The 12,165-nt window shown below is 38.5% G+C and overlaps 2 protein-coding genes across 5 annotated transcripts; both read right to left on the bottom strand.

Moving 5' to 3' along the window:
• Positions 1-1,967: 1,967 nt before the first annotated feature.
• LOC116261691 (ATP-dependent Clp protease proteolytic subunit-related protein 2, chloroplastic) lies at positions 1,968-8,650 on the bottom strand. Its single transcript, XM_031640484.2, has 10 exons — positions 8,380-8,650; positions 8,211-8,285; positions 8,049-8,092; positions 6,766-6,823; positions 4,282-4,402; positions 4,054-4,191; positions 3,809-3,925; positions 3,645-3,713; positions 3,457-3,552; positions 1,968-2,262 (listed from the first exon to the last, which is right to left on the bottom strand). Exons 1-10 carry the CDS (start codon positions 8,601-8,603, stop codon positions 2,125-2,127), a joined length of 1,080 nt encoding a protein of 359 aa, XP_031496344.1. The 5' UTR covers positions 8,604-8,650; the 3' UTR covers positions 1,968-2,124.
• Positions 8,651-10,860: 2,210 nt separating this feature from the next.
• On the bottom strand, positions 10,861-12,085 carry LOC116261694 (general transcription and DNA repair factor IIH subunit TFB5). Of its 4 annotated transcripts, none has more exons than XM_050080096.1 (4): positions 11,950-12,058; positions 11,507-11,551; positions 11,296-11,347; positions 10,861-11,197 (listed from the first exon to the last, which is right to left on the bottom strand). In XM_050080096.1, the coding sequence occupies exons 3-4, from the start codon at positions 11,328-11,330 to the stop codon at positions 11,020-11,022; spliced, it is 213 nt and encodes a 70-aa protein (XP_049936053.1). In that variant the 5' UTR covers positions 11,331-11,347; positions 11,507-11,551; positions 11,950-12,058; the 3' UTR covers positions 10,861-11,019. The 4 variants fall into 4 exon arrangements, with proteins under 4 accessions (XP_049936053.1, XP_031496351.1, XP_031496350.1 ...); XM_031640491.2 differs by having other exon boundaries at positions 11,479-11,551; XM_031640490.2 differs by lacking the exon at positions 11,507-11,551 and having other exon boundaries at positions 11,950-12,085.
• Between the last annotated feature and the right edge of the window lie 80 nt (positions 12,086-12,165).

The raw sequence follows: 12,165 nt of genomic DNA on the forward strand, positions 1-12,165 counted from the left end.
CAGAGGAAGACTCCAAGTCATGAGGTCCCCGGATTTCCTTGCGACGGAAGACAGAGGTGGCTCGGTGGCTTGTGCTCTCATTCTCCGTTTTGTTTTGGACTGTGTAAAAGCTTTTCCAGCACGCTTGTTTGTCTGGAATCTGGTCGGGCCTTCATTACCAAAAGAGACGCCCATGCCCAAGACAAAGCCACAGTGTTGCAGTGTTTGTATCCGACCAAGTATCCACAGTCTGTGCCCCAAAAATCAGATGCGTCAAATTTCCCGTACGCTCCTGTTAGGTGACTTCGTTTGTCGTGCTTTACAGGGCCCAGGCAAACTGTGATTTCCTTGTTTCTTTTTTCAATTGAATTGAATGCTGCTCTTCTTCTTGGTTTGCCGGAGAAGACAGCGTGTTTCGAGCGTATTGCTTGGAAAGCTTGAAGAAAGTGACAAAGGGTGGCCTTTGGCGAGTAGTCCACCCACTTGTGAGATTGTGTTGATTGAAGGTTGGGTTATTGTTGCTTTCCTCTCGCTGATCCCTTCTTTCATGTCCTTGTGAATGTCATTATTTTATCATTTATAGTCTGAGAAGAATAACGCCCATAAAAATCAAACATGTCTTTCAATGTCACTATTTTATCATTTATAATAGAGAAGAACAACACCCATAAAAATCAAACTAATACCTACTGTCCGCCCAACCAATGATGCTACACCCCTTGAAGGAGAACCTTCCTACACAGATGGAACTCACCCCTTGAAGGAGAACCTTCCTACACAGATGGAACTCTGTCGCCTGTGTGTAGCAACTGAAAAGAGCTCCTACCTTTCTGAGGTGACGAACCTTGAGAAAGGTGGATGCTTCAAGCTTTATCCATGCTTTACACCATGAAAGTTTTCATGTGGACAGCTTTCTGACCTTTCTTGTCTTATATAAAAGCCATTGCATCTTTTTTTTTTAATGGTAAATGGTTTTTCTGACTACACCCTTTCATATGTTTGCGATTGTGTATTTATTAAAGTGCAACAAGTCTCGCACCAATTTTTTTTTAAGCTTTAGTGCAAGTGGACCAATTGATTTGTTTCACCACTTGCGAAAGCACGTAACACAAATTATAATATGGTAAATAAGCTGTAACAATACAATTAGTCACTTAAGCAAAAGGCCTGGAACTAGTATTTTTTATTGATTTTGTCATTTAAGAACTGAAACCGAAGAACATGGTGTTCTTCGTAATATGCACCATAAACCACACAGAGTCAGATGGTGTTTCTTGTAACATGCACCATAAACTAACCATGCGCTCTCCAATAACGGTGTCAAAAATTTAATGATATTTTGCTTTGAAGACCTTTTAAGTAATAATTGGTTCGAAAAGAGATAAACACCAAATTTCGAATTTCCAACTCTCTACCCAAATAATTAAAAAGTAAAATAATTCTCACATTTTAAACAGCATTAACTTGATTAATCACCTCGATCGAGATTTAAACATTCAAAGTATTAAAACAACCGCACAAGTCTAAATACTCAATCAAACAAGCACATTTTAAAACTATATAACACACACACTTGTAAAGCTACTTTTCAAGATTCTTCATCCCAATGCTCCCTGAACCTTGTGCACAGGTGCCTGCTTAATGATGTTTTATGTTAACAAGGTTCTAGGAATGACCTAATCTACACCTATATTTGAGAGAGTTTAATTAGATATCTAATACAGATAGACTTTAAAGGCACCCAGTCCTGTGTGCTTTTATTTTTAAAATTGAAAATTAATTTCAAAAAATTAATTTGAAACAACAGTCGAGGATTAAGAATTTGCCCATTTCAGATATTGGACAAAGAGAAGTTTACGCTTACCTCTCTCTCTCTCTCTCTCTCTCTCTCTCTCTAACTGTTAGGGTTATAATCTCAACTATGGTGAAGAGGTTCAACAAATAAATGCAACCGGCAATTTCCAATTCTGTTAGCAACTTCCTTCTAGTGGCCTAAGCAAAACTGGAATTCACCATTTTAACAATGGATCAGGAACCACAAGCGTAGAAGTAGTTAATAATTCTTTCTCTCGCTCTGAAAGAGAATGCATGTTGGGAAAATTTTTCATCTCCAATCTTTACAAATGTAAATCCTGTGAGAAACCTTTAACCAAGACCGCCTGCTGGTTCCCTGCGGGGAGGATCGGCCTTTGCACGAGACGGCCTGATTATGCGGTCAATTAGCCCATACTCCAGAGCCTCCTGGGCATTGAAGCGCTTCATCCGACTAAGATCCTTATGTACCTGTACCATCCCAATGCAATTGAAAAAAAAATAGAAACCGTGTCCACATATCAACGCCTATACAAAACAGTTAATCTGCAAATAAAACATATCAATAACTGACAAATTCTAAATAACTAGTGCAGGACGGTAGGAGCTAGTTATGGGAGATTGAACGTCAAGGATATAGAATCTCAGAAAAACTTGTACTCAACATGTAGTGGTTTTCGCATTTCATATGACAGGGTGGGCGGTTTAAGGAGACTGAACTTGACAAGGACACCAAACAGAATCTTGGAACACTTATTATAAACTTGTTTATGGGTTGTACCTTCAGAAAACTTCTAGGAATCGTGGATCTCTGAACCATGGCAAACCATTATAATAAGAGCACCATGAGAACCACAAGATTACATTTAATGGTAAAGAAGCCTGCATACAATGAATCATTCACATCTCAAGAAGCTGACAGCATCCAGTGGGCACCAGGCCAGGTACCCGACGGGTACCGGGTACGACTTGGCCCCTGGCCTGGGCCTTAAAATTGCGCACTGGTCCATCCCAATAACTTATTTTCAATATTATTTTATTTAATTATATATATATTTCACTACAAATAATTATATTACATATTAAATTGTATTAAAAATATATTTTTTATTCTAACCAGGCTGGGCCAGGATGGGCTCGGGCCCCCGTGCAGGCAATCAAGCTGGTACCAAGCTGCAATCACGGGCTGCAGACCAGCCCGAGCCCCACTTCTTATGGCCTGGCCCGGCCCAAGGCCCAGCACTCCAGCCAAACCAGTAACACCATGAACTAGTACTGTGAAGTGTGAACAGTAACATTTCCAAAGAGGAGATAATTGTCACTCAAGAGCTATTAATTGCTAAACGATTGCAAGGGTGGATGCAGAAGCGCAAATCTAAATAAAAAAAAATGTAAAAGGGAGCATTCTTATCCAATTTAACTGCAACAAAATGTATAGAGACTAATGAAACAAATGCAAGAAACTGATAAAAATTTATATCAGATGGTAATATTTACGATATAATATCCCTACGAAAGGGGGACCATACATCTAGTGAATTTAGTGGGTGACGCTAATAGAGAAAATGGAGAATCTATCTCCAATATAGTAATCTGAAAGAAAAAACAAATAAAGCGAAAAAAAGGACTGCAGCTTTATTGAAAAATACAAACGAAGAAAGATACCTTTTCTACAGGTTGTCCAGTCTTTGTAGCTAGTTCCTGGAATAGGTAGTCCCTAATTCTAATGAGCTCATTGGCTTCATTTTGAATATCATCAGCCTGTCAAGCAGATGCCAGGATAAAAAAATCACATGAATAACAGTTCCGAAACCTCATGAGTAATAACAGTTAATATGTAAACGAGAACAGACCTGGCCACGAGCAGACCCAGCAGGTGACTGCAGAGCAATTCTTGACAGAGGCATGGCAAGACGACTACCCTTTTGGTGGAACATGAACAGAATAATCAGCAAAAACAAGGCATTGTAAAAAATGGACTTGAAGTCTGCAACAAGAACTTGACCAATTCACAAACCTTCTCTCCAGCTGCAAGAAGAAACCCTGCCATATTATAAGCATAGCCAACACACCTTGTGCCAACAGCACTCTTTAAGCTCTGGATAGTATCATATATCGCCATGCTGGGGGTTAACTGTTAAAAGACCCCAGTAGGAGAGAGAAAGAGTGAGATAGCACTAATGAATATTTATGATATAAGCATATCCATAGCTATACAAACTAAAAGCAACCTGCTCTAGTTCAAGACTACATAAAACTCACATCGCCACCAGGACCATTGATATATAAGTAAAGTTTCTCTGACGATTCCAAGCTATCTAGGTAAAGCATTGTCGCCAGTATTTGATTACTGAATTCCTCATCAATATGTTGCCCAATAAAGATGACCCGCTCCCTATACTGCAAGTAAAAGAATTCCAGAACAGCTAAATTATCCTGTAACACGCAGTGCGAAGCATATGGTCTACAAGAGAGACAAATGTTACTTACAAGTGCATTCCACAAATCAACCCATTGCCATGAACCTTCACCAGGAGTTCTATATGGCACTCTAGGTGTCCCAATTGGCATCATTTTAACACGTGCACGTGTTGCTTTCCTGCTTATACCACTGCACCAAATGTACAGTCAATCAGCCATTTTGGTTCCTTACCTAAAGCACCTACCATATTTGACAAGTAAAAGCACTAGTCCTGGTTAATGCATGTAAAGCCAACTGATCTGCAGAATTACTCGCACCAGAACCAGAGAAACAGGATAGCTTTTAACATAAATTTGTGCTGGTCCTATAGTTGTAAAATCCAGTGTCTGTTGTGGTAATCCCTTTAGAAGAATAAAGAGAGGACCAGCTCCAGCTACCAATTAATTCTTGATATCTTTTGTTACATTTATGGCAAAGAAAAACAAATGTAGCTAAAGAGAACATGGACACAAAATGCCATTAGCCATATATATCTCATGCCATCTGTTGGAAGCTTTACATGGCTAGCAATCACTTCCCCATTCCTCCAATCTGCGAAGAGTTTCTACACAACCACCCTCTTTTAGTATAAAATATAGAGTCCAAACATTCTAACCTCTACAAAATGCCGCTTTTCCTAGGGAAGAGGATTATCATCCACTCGACTATGAAGCCTATCTTTTCTCCCAATTCAGGCTGTATTGGCCCCAAGTTAATAAAACAGAAAACATTCAATTATTTTATTTAAGAAGTTAAAAAATAACTCCTACATGTTTGATTCATTTACAAATATTGCCTTCCTTATAAATAATTCATAAGCACATGCTTATGGATTGTGAAAAACTCCATATAAAACACATTTTCCTTTCTAATAGGGGTAAAATGGTCTTTTAAAATACATGTTAATGTTTTCCTCTCGTGAGGTGTGTTTTGTCAAGTATTTTATAGACTTAGGCAGTTCTTTGCAACTACATTAGAAGTTGGTGGTTTTTGTAAATTTTTCATGTTTCATATCTTTATATAACAGAGTATACCTAAAATGCTCAAAAAATGCTCATAAAAGTCAACTAGATGCGGACGATACATGCCAATTAACTCTATTTCATTAGCAAATGGCTTTCCATCACTTCCAACATTGAAACTAATGCAATCTGCATGCATGCATAGCTACACATATCCAGCTCAACAAAAGATGGCTTCTACAGATTGGGCCACAAATGTGTAGAGGTCAAGCAGTGAGCCCTCAATTAGTTAGATACAAACTCTAAGAAAGCTTTGAGTCAGCCTTCAAACATGCATAGATGTATATAACACACATACAAATGCTATATATCCAGAAAGAGAAAAAAGGCATAAATCAACATTTTAAGGTTTAATTCATGGTCACCATGCAAAGAAACAGAAGCAAAGAATACGATTGAAAAGAAAGCAAAAAAAAAAGGAATTAAATCAATAAACTAGAAAATTAAATCTCACGAGGAAACTAGTCATTTGGAAAGGTGTGTAGTCTCTGTTAAAGGAACACCTCAACAACAAGCCATGAGGTGGTGCACACACTAACCACAGACTACCTGGATGCAAAGAAATTTAACAATTGCAACAAGCATTGATCCCCTTCAATTGATCCACAAGAACCAAAAGAATTTCAACTCCTTAAGGCAAAAAATAAAAAAAGAAGAACAAGAAGAAAGAAAGAGATGATTATGAACTTTCCTAAGATCACCTAAGCTGCAACATTATAGTGGGTGAATTATTTCTCAAAAGAAGAAGAGATCCAAAACCAAGAGTACTTATGAAGTCATGAAGGCTTTTCTGAAATCCCATTATTTTCTATGCATGAAAATATATCCAACATCTGGGATAACTGCTTTGACATTTCAATCACCCAAAGTAACAATGAAATATACAATTATACATGAGAGCCCTGCCCTACATACAAGTTATACACGGGTATAAGTTATAACTTATAACTTTAAAAAGCATCCCAGGTGCCAAATAAATTATTTAACAGCTAACTTATAGAGGCTTTTGGGTAGAGATCACATTAGGAAATGCATAATGGTGCTAGAATTTTCTCAAAGTGAAGAAAATCAAATTTTACAATTTAAATATTTCAAAAAAAACACAAAAATCTTGATGAAAAATCATGGGTATGAACATGAAAACGACAAAATTAGTTCTACCATCATATTATCCATTCCTTATGCCAGAGAAAGTAAAAAGCTGATACACCATTCTAGTTATGTAAAAACATAAAACTACAATCACAATATCACCATTTTACAGTTATTAAGGCACAAAATAGAATGTTGATACTATAGCATACCAAGCAAAAGAGAACTAAGAATAACTAAAAGAAATTTAGATTTCGGTCAATCAGGAAATTAGGAGTAGGGCTTCATCATTCATCAGAAATATTCCAGTTCTCACCTAAGACAAGCTCAGGGGATCTGATTTTGAAATATCTAGAATTCAAAAGTTTAGGAAATAAAGAACAAAATTGCCCAAAGTACCTTGATTTAAGACTTTGTTGCACCTTATCATGGAACTCAACAGTCAAATTAGGTTTCCCTGAAATGAAACATCAAGCCAGATGAGAGGCTTGCATCAATCTGTTCTCACTAAGCTGAATCTCTACATGCATATACGTTTTGCATTAAAAATGCTAACAAGTTGTTGCAAAAGAACCTGAACCAGAGCTTCTAGATGCTCAGGTTTCGTATGTTATGGAAGCTCTGTACTGAATAAAATGAAATATTTAGCTTCATAGTACCTAAAAAACAGATTGCCTCACATGGGAGGTTCTAAAGAGACAGTTTGTGAAGAAACGGTATAACATATATGCAGTAAAACTTCAGGATCTTCACACGACAATACACAGACATACAGAGAACCTAAGTTCCCCTCTAGTGCCACATCCTTTTGTCTGATCAACATCTTAAATTGAAGACAAACCTTTTGGATTTAATGTTTCTAAGCCAAGCATTGACTCTAAAAAAAGGAGCGTAAGATATTGATCGCAGCTGAAAGAGATTCTATACAAGCATGATCAATGGATGACATCGGAAGGTCCCAACGTGTCTACCATGCCATAAGTGACAAAAGGCCATACCGGAACAGGCTAACCAGTTCTTTTCCGCACGCTAACATTTGACACTCCAATGAAACAACAACCCAGTTCTTTGGGGTTAAAAAAACCTACCATTGCGTGATGTAGAAACTAGCAACCAAAAAATAGAAAAGATTGACGAACATAAGATAAATACTTGTTTAAGATGAGGAAAACGGAGAAAACATATTGTTTCGCAATCAGTGAACACCAAGTATTGTTGTTTCCGTAATGGAATTCACTCACTCAATTGCTTCCCTTTCTGAAGGTCTATTGCGCATATGGCCAAAGTTTCGAGAGGCAGGTAGACACAGTTCTTGAAAGAAATTGGTAGAGAAAAAGAATAATGGGAATTTGATAGAAAAGGAAAAACTGAAAACACGAGCAAAAACTCAAAGATGAAAAGAATGAGAAGGGGCACAAATCGTGACCGGCAGTGGCCAAACGCTGATAAGTTCGACCACACGAGAGAGTTGTGTGTGCTTACACTGAAATCAGATGCTTAAAATTGCCGGGGTATAGAATGACATAACACATTATCAAAGCTAAGCACGAATATCATCAGCAGAGAAAAGAGTCCGAAAACGCATGTTCAAGAAAATTATGAATGAACTTGGACGTTGGAAATACCCACAAAGAAGGACAAACAGTAACAGGTGAACCAAAAAAATGTTGTTTACCACTTACCAGTCGAATGGGGCCTCAATCCGACGAAGACCTTGTTCGTGCAACTGCCCAAAAAGAATAATGTCATTTTCCATTTTCACTAGTTGCAATTGCTGATTGTTGCACCCGCGCCACACAATCAAAGAGAAAGAAAAATGACCCAGGGCTCAAGAATAAACTGACCTGACAGAAGGATGGGAATCGCCCGCAGGAGAGTAAAGACAGGGCGAACCCAACGAATGAAGCGCCACCGTCATCCTTTGAGGTCACAACAGCAAAAAGGAAACACTCACACACTTGATTCCAAGAAGATAAGAGTGAGAGAGAGAGCGGGAGAAAGAGAAGGAGAAACCTGATCGATGGGCTAGCGGGCGGTGCAGATGGATGAAGCCTAGGGGTCCCCTCGAGAAACTGAAGTCCTCCGACCAACTGCTCGCTTGCCCGGCCACGGGCACTGGACGGCCTCGCTGCTCCGGCTTCGGGGTACCGACGGAGAGAAGAAAATGGATAGACCGCTCTCCGCGGAGACGGCGGACATAGGTCCGAACCAATCAATAAGGCTGCGTTTGACATCATCTGAGATCCGTTTGGATCCCGAATCTGTGGATCTATCCTTCAAACTAAACAATCATGATTTTAACACCCAACTGAAAATTCACTATACTGAACTCACAGCATTGCAGATCTCAAATCATCTTCAATCTAAATTTCAAGGCAGCCAAACACACCTTAAAGCAAACCCAAATAAAGCGTTAAGGTATTACTTTCAAGACGGATCAAAAGCATCTCATATCCAAACTGAACAGACAACCCATTCACGATTCAGTCGTGTGTGATCTGATTGCTTTTCCTGCCAAACCTCACGAGACTTGGATCCTATTTGAATTTTTTAACTATGGATTTGAGATCCCCATCAAGAGTTAACAAACTCAACACCTCCAATCTGGGATCTGATCGAGGGGATGGAAAGTCCACAAATCTTTGGGTTTGAGGTCCTCATTGATCTCAAATATGAGGTAAACAAACACACCCTACAGGTTTGAATGGGAGGATCTATTTGACGACCGTTAAAAAAGAACTATTAGGAGCAAATGTCAGACCTTTTGGAACCTAGTTTGATCCTCAGTAAGTGAGTTCCAAAGTCGTTGCACATAATTTGGGAGACATGAACTATCCTACAAATCTATAAGGCGTTTGTTAAGAAGAACGCATTGTGCGTGTTCTTATAACATGTTCAAAGAACACATGATTCAAGAACGACAAGTTCTTGTTTTAGTTGACATGATGCGATTATAAATGCTGTTTTTTATTTAACTAAAAAGAATATTAGATATAATGATAACATGTTTTGTAAAACAAGAGCATGGCATTGCTCAAACATGTTTTATAAGAACACGTACGAAAAGCATAATGTTACCAAACGACCTTATACTTTGTTCCTTGTTAATATTAGGAACTGTTGCGAGAGAAAAGTCGGACTTTCTCGCCGCTCTAATATAAGCAGATACATAATGTCTTTACATCGATGATGTTTAAGTGTGTTCCACCTAATGCAGCATAAAAACATTTCCAAGCCTATAAACAATACTCTATTTGATTTGAAGACGTAGCAACGAGTAAAGTATCACCATATATCAAATTTTTTCAAACGTGATCAAGCATCCAAATAAGGTCCACTTGCAGTTTCTATATAGTGTGAGATGTCATTCAGTAAATATTGAACTAAAATGCAAGCGTATTCATGCGCTTGTTTATGTTTAGCAATGGGAATAACCAGTATCTCTTTACCAAGACCAGGTGTGTGAGGATGATTTAGATGCACAACTTGTCAAAGTTAACCTTGAAAACTTTTTTCTCCCTGAGGAGTTTGGCGCAACCGTCGAAACAAAGACTGGCAAGCGGCCAGTTTTTGTTCTAAATCTACGATGCACCAACTTCCTTATGTTGCTAACAAGAGGCCACCGCGTACAAGTTGAAGCACGATAGATACAATATCTTGAAGCACTGAAAATATGTCATGCACATTTGGAGAACAAGAAGTTGAGTAGAAGCTTGAGTGATGAAATATTCCTCCTACTCACCCAAAACCTTGAAAGTTTTTTTATTCAAAAATAAAAACTTACTCAAAAGCAGTGGCTGAAGTCGCCCAACAGACCCACAAAAATGATTACCAAAGCCCATACCATGCAGAGTTTCCGGAACTCTGGCCTCACCAACAAAGATACAAGCATGTGAGAATTAATACTTGCAAAAACATTTACTTGCAACTACATTCCAACCTAATGATATTCTCCAGTTACTTCTCAGCTAGAAGAATGGAGTTCTTGATGACAAACACATTGTTCATGAATGATATGTTCTTAGAGTACATGGCTTAAAAGCTCCATATTACCATATTTGCGTTTAAAGAAATGTGATGTAATTATGCACATTGTTTCGAACTCTAATAGCTCAAACGAAACGTAAATCATAAACATGGTGTTATTAAAACACGTGTTCCAACAACACTATTTTTTTGAACTAGTCGCAGCCTTAAAAGTCTTCTGATGCAAGAAGCAGAATACCAACATTCTGGTCCACGATTTCATCAATTTGAAGGAATGGGGAGCATTCCTCAACGTTTTGTTAAGTGGAGGCCGCTGTCCCATGTTTGTGTGTCTGAACAGGACTGACGCACCCGTTGCACGCATTTCAACAACCTTCTAAAGTCAACAACTTAATATCCACAAGCATTTTCAAGTGGCAACGCAGGTGTGAATGTGCAGACATGAGATGGAAGCTAAATTACATCTCATAAGTATTTGTCGAGAATGCAATTTATGTGGCCAGCGCGGAAAGAAGAAATAAGAAACTGTTGTACTTCAGAAAATATACTATGGCCAGTTGTTCAAATGGAGGAGTTGATTGCATAACAGAAGCCTGAATTGAGTGTAAGTTACTAAGGCCACCTGTTCCAAATGGAGTTGATTGTATAACAGAAGTCTGAAATCAGTTATGTTGGTTTTTCATACGTATTCTCTTCTCCAAACTCCGCGATTCTTCTGCGGATCATCTCAGCTACATTGGGTTGCACAAATAGGTGCGTATCGTCTAAGACATGCAGAACAAACTTCTGGGACGGTGGTAACGAATTATTCATGCTCACAATGAACTGAAGCATGGGTATGTCACTGCATAATTCACATAAGGTTCCATCAGCATGCAAGAATAAAAAGCTGTACACAAAACAATGAAATTCAGGGACCGGACAAATTGACAAAAAATTTACCAAGATATATACAAGCCTTTGGTAGCATTTACCATCTTCAATTATTCTCTATCTGCAAAGAAAGATAAAAATGTCATCTCCAAGCCTGAGCACCAGCTTCTTTGGTCGTAAAAATGAAGCATTTATCAAGTAAAAATCAGCTTGCTGACAAAAGAGTTATTATCCTTGATTAAAGGTTTTCACCCAATCCCTTAGATGACAGCAGCCTCACCAACCACAACTCTTCACTACCCTGCTCAAATCTTCACATGTTCACCTATTAATAACCCAGCACATAGAAGATTATGAAAGCCCTTTCTTATCATCAAATTAACTCAAATTAAGACCCAACAAGCAACCGTACAGCTGCAGCCCTATTATAGAATAACACAGAACTGAAATTTTTCTATTTTCCCAACATTCTTTACTCAATATCCATTCTTATCCATCCACACCCAAATTTAGAGAAACAGCCTTCAAAAATTTAACCGTATAAGCCATTCAGCCCTCATAGACAAAAGAAATCACCTCCATGAAGAACCATGAAGAGCCCGTGCTAAAACTGATAAAACGTGATTCTCTAGCACAAATTAACAAAGCAGAGATTCAAGCATCCAAACTAAGAAGACATTTTAAAAACTGATTGAAGAAGAAGATGAAATTCGGCTGAGTTACCCTCTCTACTGTTCTTCTCTTCCTTCTCTATCTCTCAATCCCTCGGATGCTCCCTTTCTCCCTCGGCTCTTCTCTCGTTCTCCCTCTTTCTCTCTCCACCTCTCCCGCTCTTTCTCTCCCGTCTGGCGGTAGGGCTCGATAAAACCCTCTTCTCTCTCCAAATTTTCAAAATGAGCCCTTCATACATGAGAAACTTTCAAAAACACACTTAGTTTT

The sequence above is a fragment of the Nymphaea colorata genome, chromosome 10, assembly GCF_008831285.2.
Source record: "Nymphaea colorata isolate Beijing-Zhang1983 chromosome 10, ASM883128v2, whole genome shotgun sequence".
NCBI classification, from domain to species: Eukaryota; Viridiplantae; Streptophyta; class Magnoliopsida; order Nymphaeales; family Nymphaeaceae; genus Nymphaea; species Nymphaea colorata.

What these genes read in the sequence shown, in the direction of transcription:
- LOC116261691 (XM_031640484.2), bottom strand. Translation starts at nt 8,603, where the DNA reads ATGATGTCAAACGCAGCCTTATTGATTGGTTCGGACCTATGTCCGCCG. An exon ending in CCCGCTAGCCCATCGATCAG is followed by an intron (nt 8,286 to 8,379) that starts GTTTCTCCTTCT and finishes GTGACCTCAAAG; the next exon opens with GATGACGGTGGCGCTTCATT. An exon ending in CTGGACAACCTGTAGAAAAG is followed by an intron (nt 2,263 to 3,456) that starts GTATCTTTCTTC and finishes GGGATGGTACAG; the next exon opens with GTACATAAGGATCTTAGTCG.
- LOC116261694 (XM_031640490.2), bottom strand. Translation starts at nt 11,330, where the DNA reads ATGGTAAATGCTACCAAAGGCTTGTATATATCTTG. An exon ending in AAAGGCTTGTATATATCTTG is followed by an intron (nt 11,198 to 11,295) that starts GTAAATTTTTTG and finishes TGAATTATGCAG; the next exon opens with TGACATACCCATGCTTCAGT.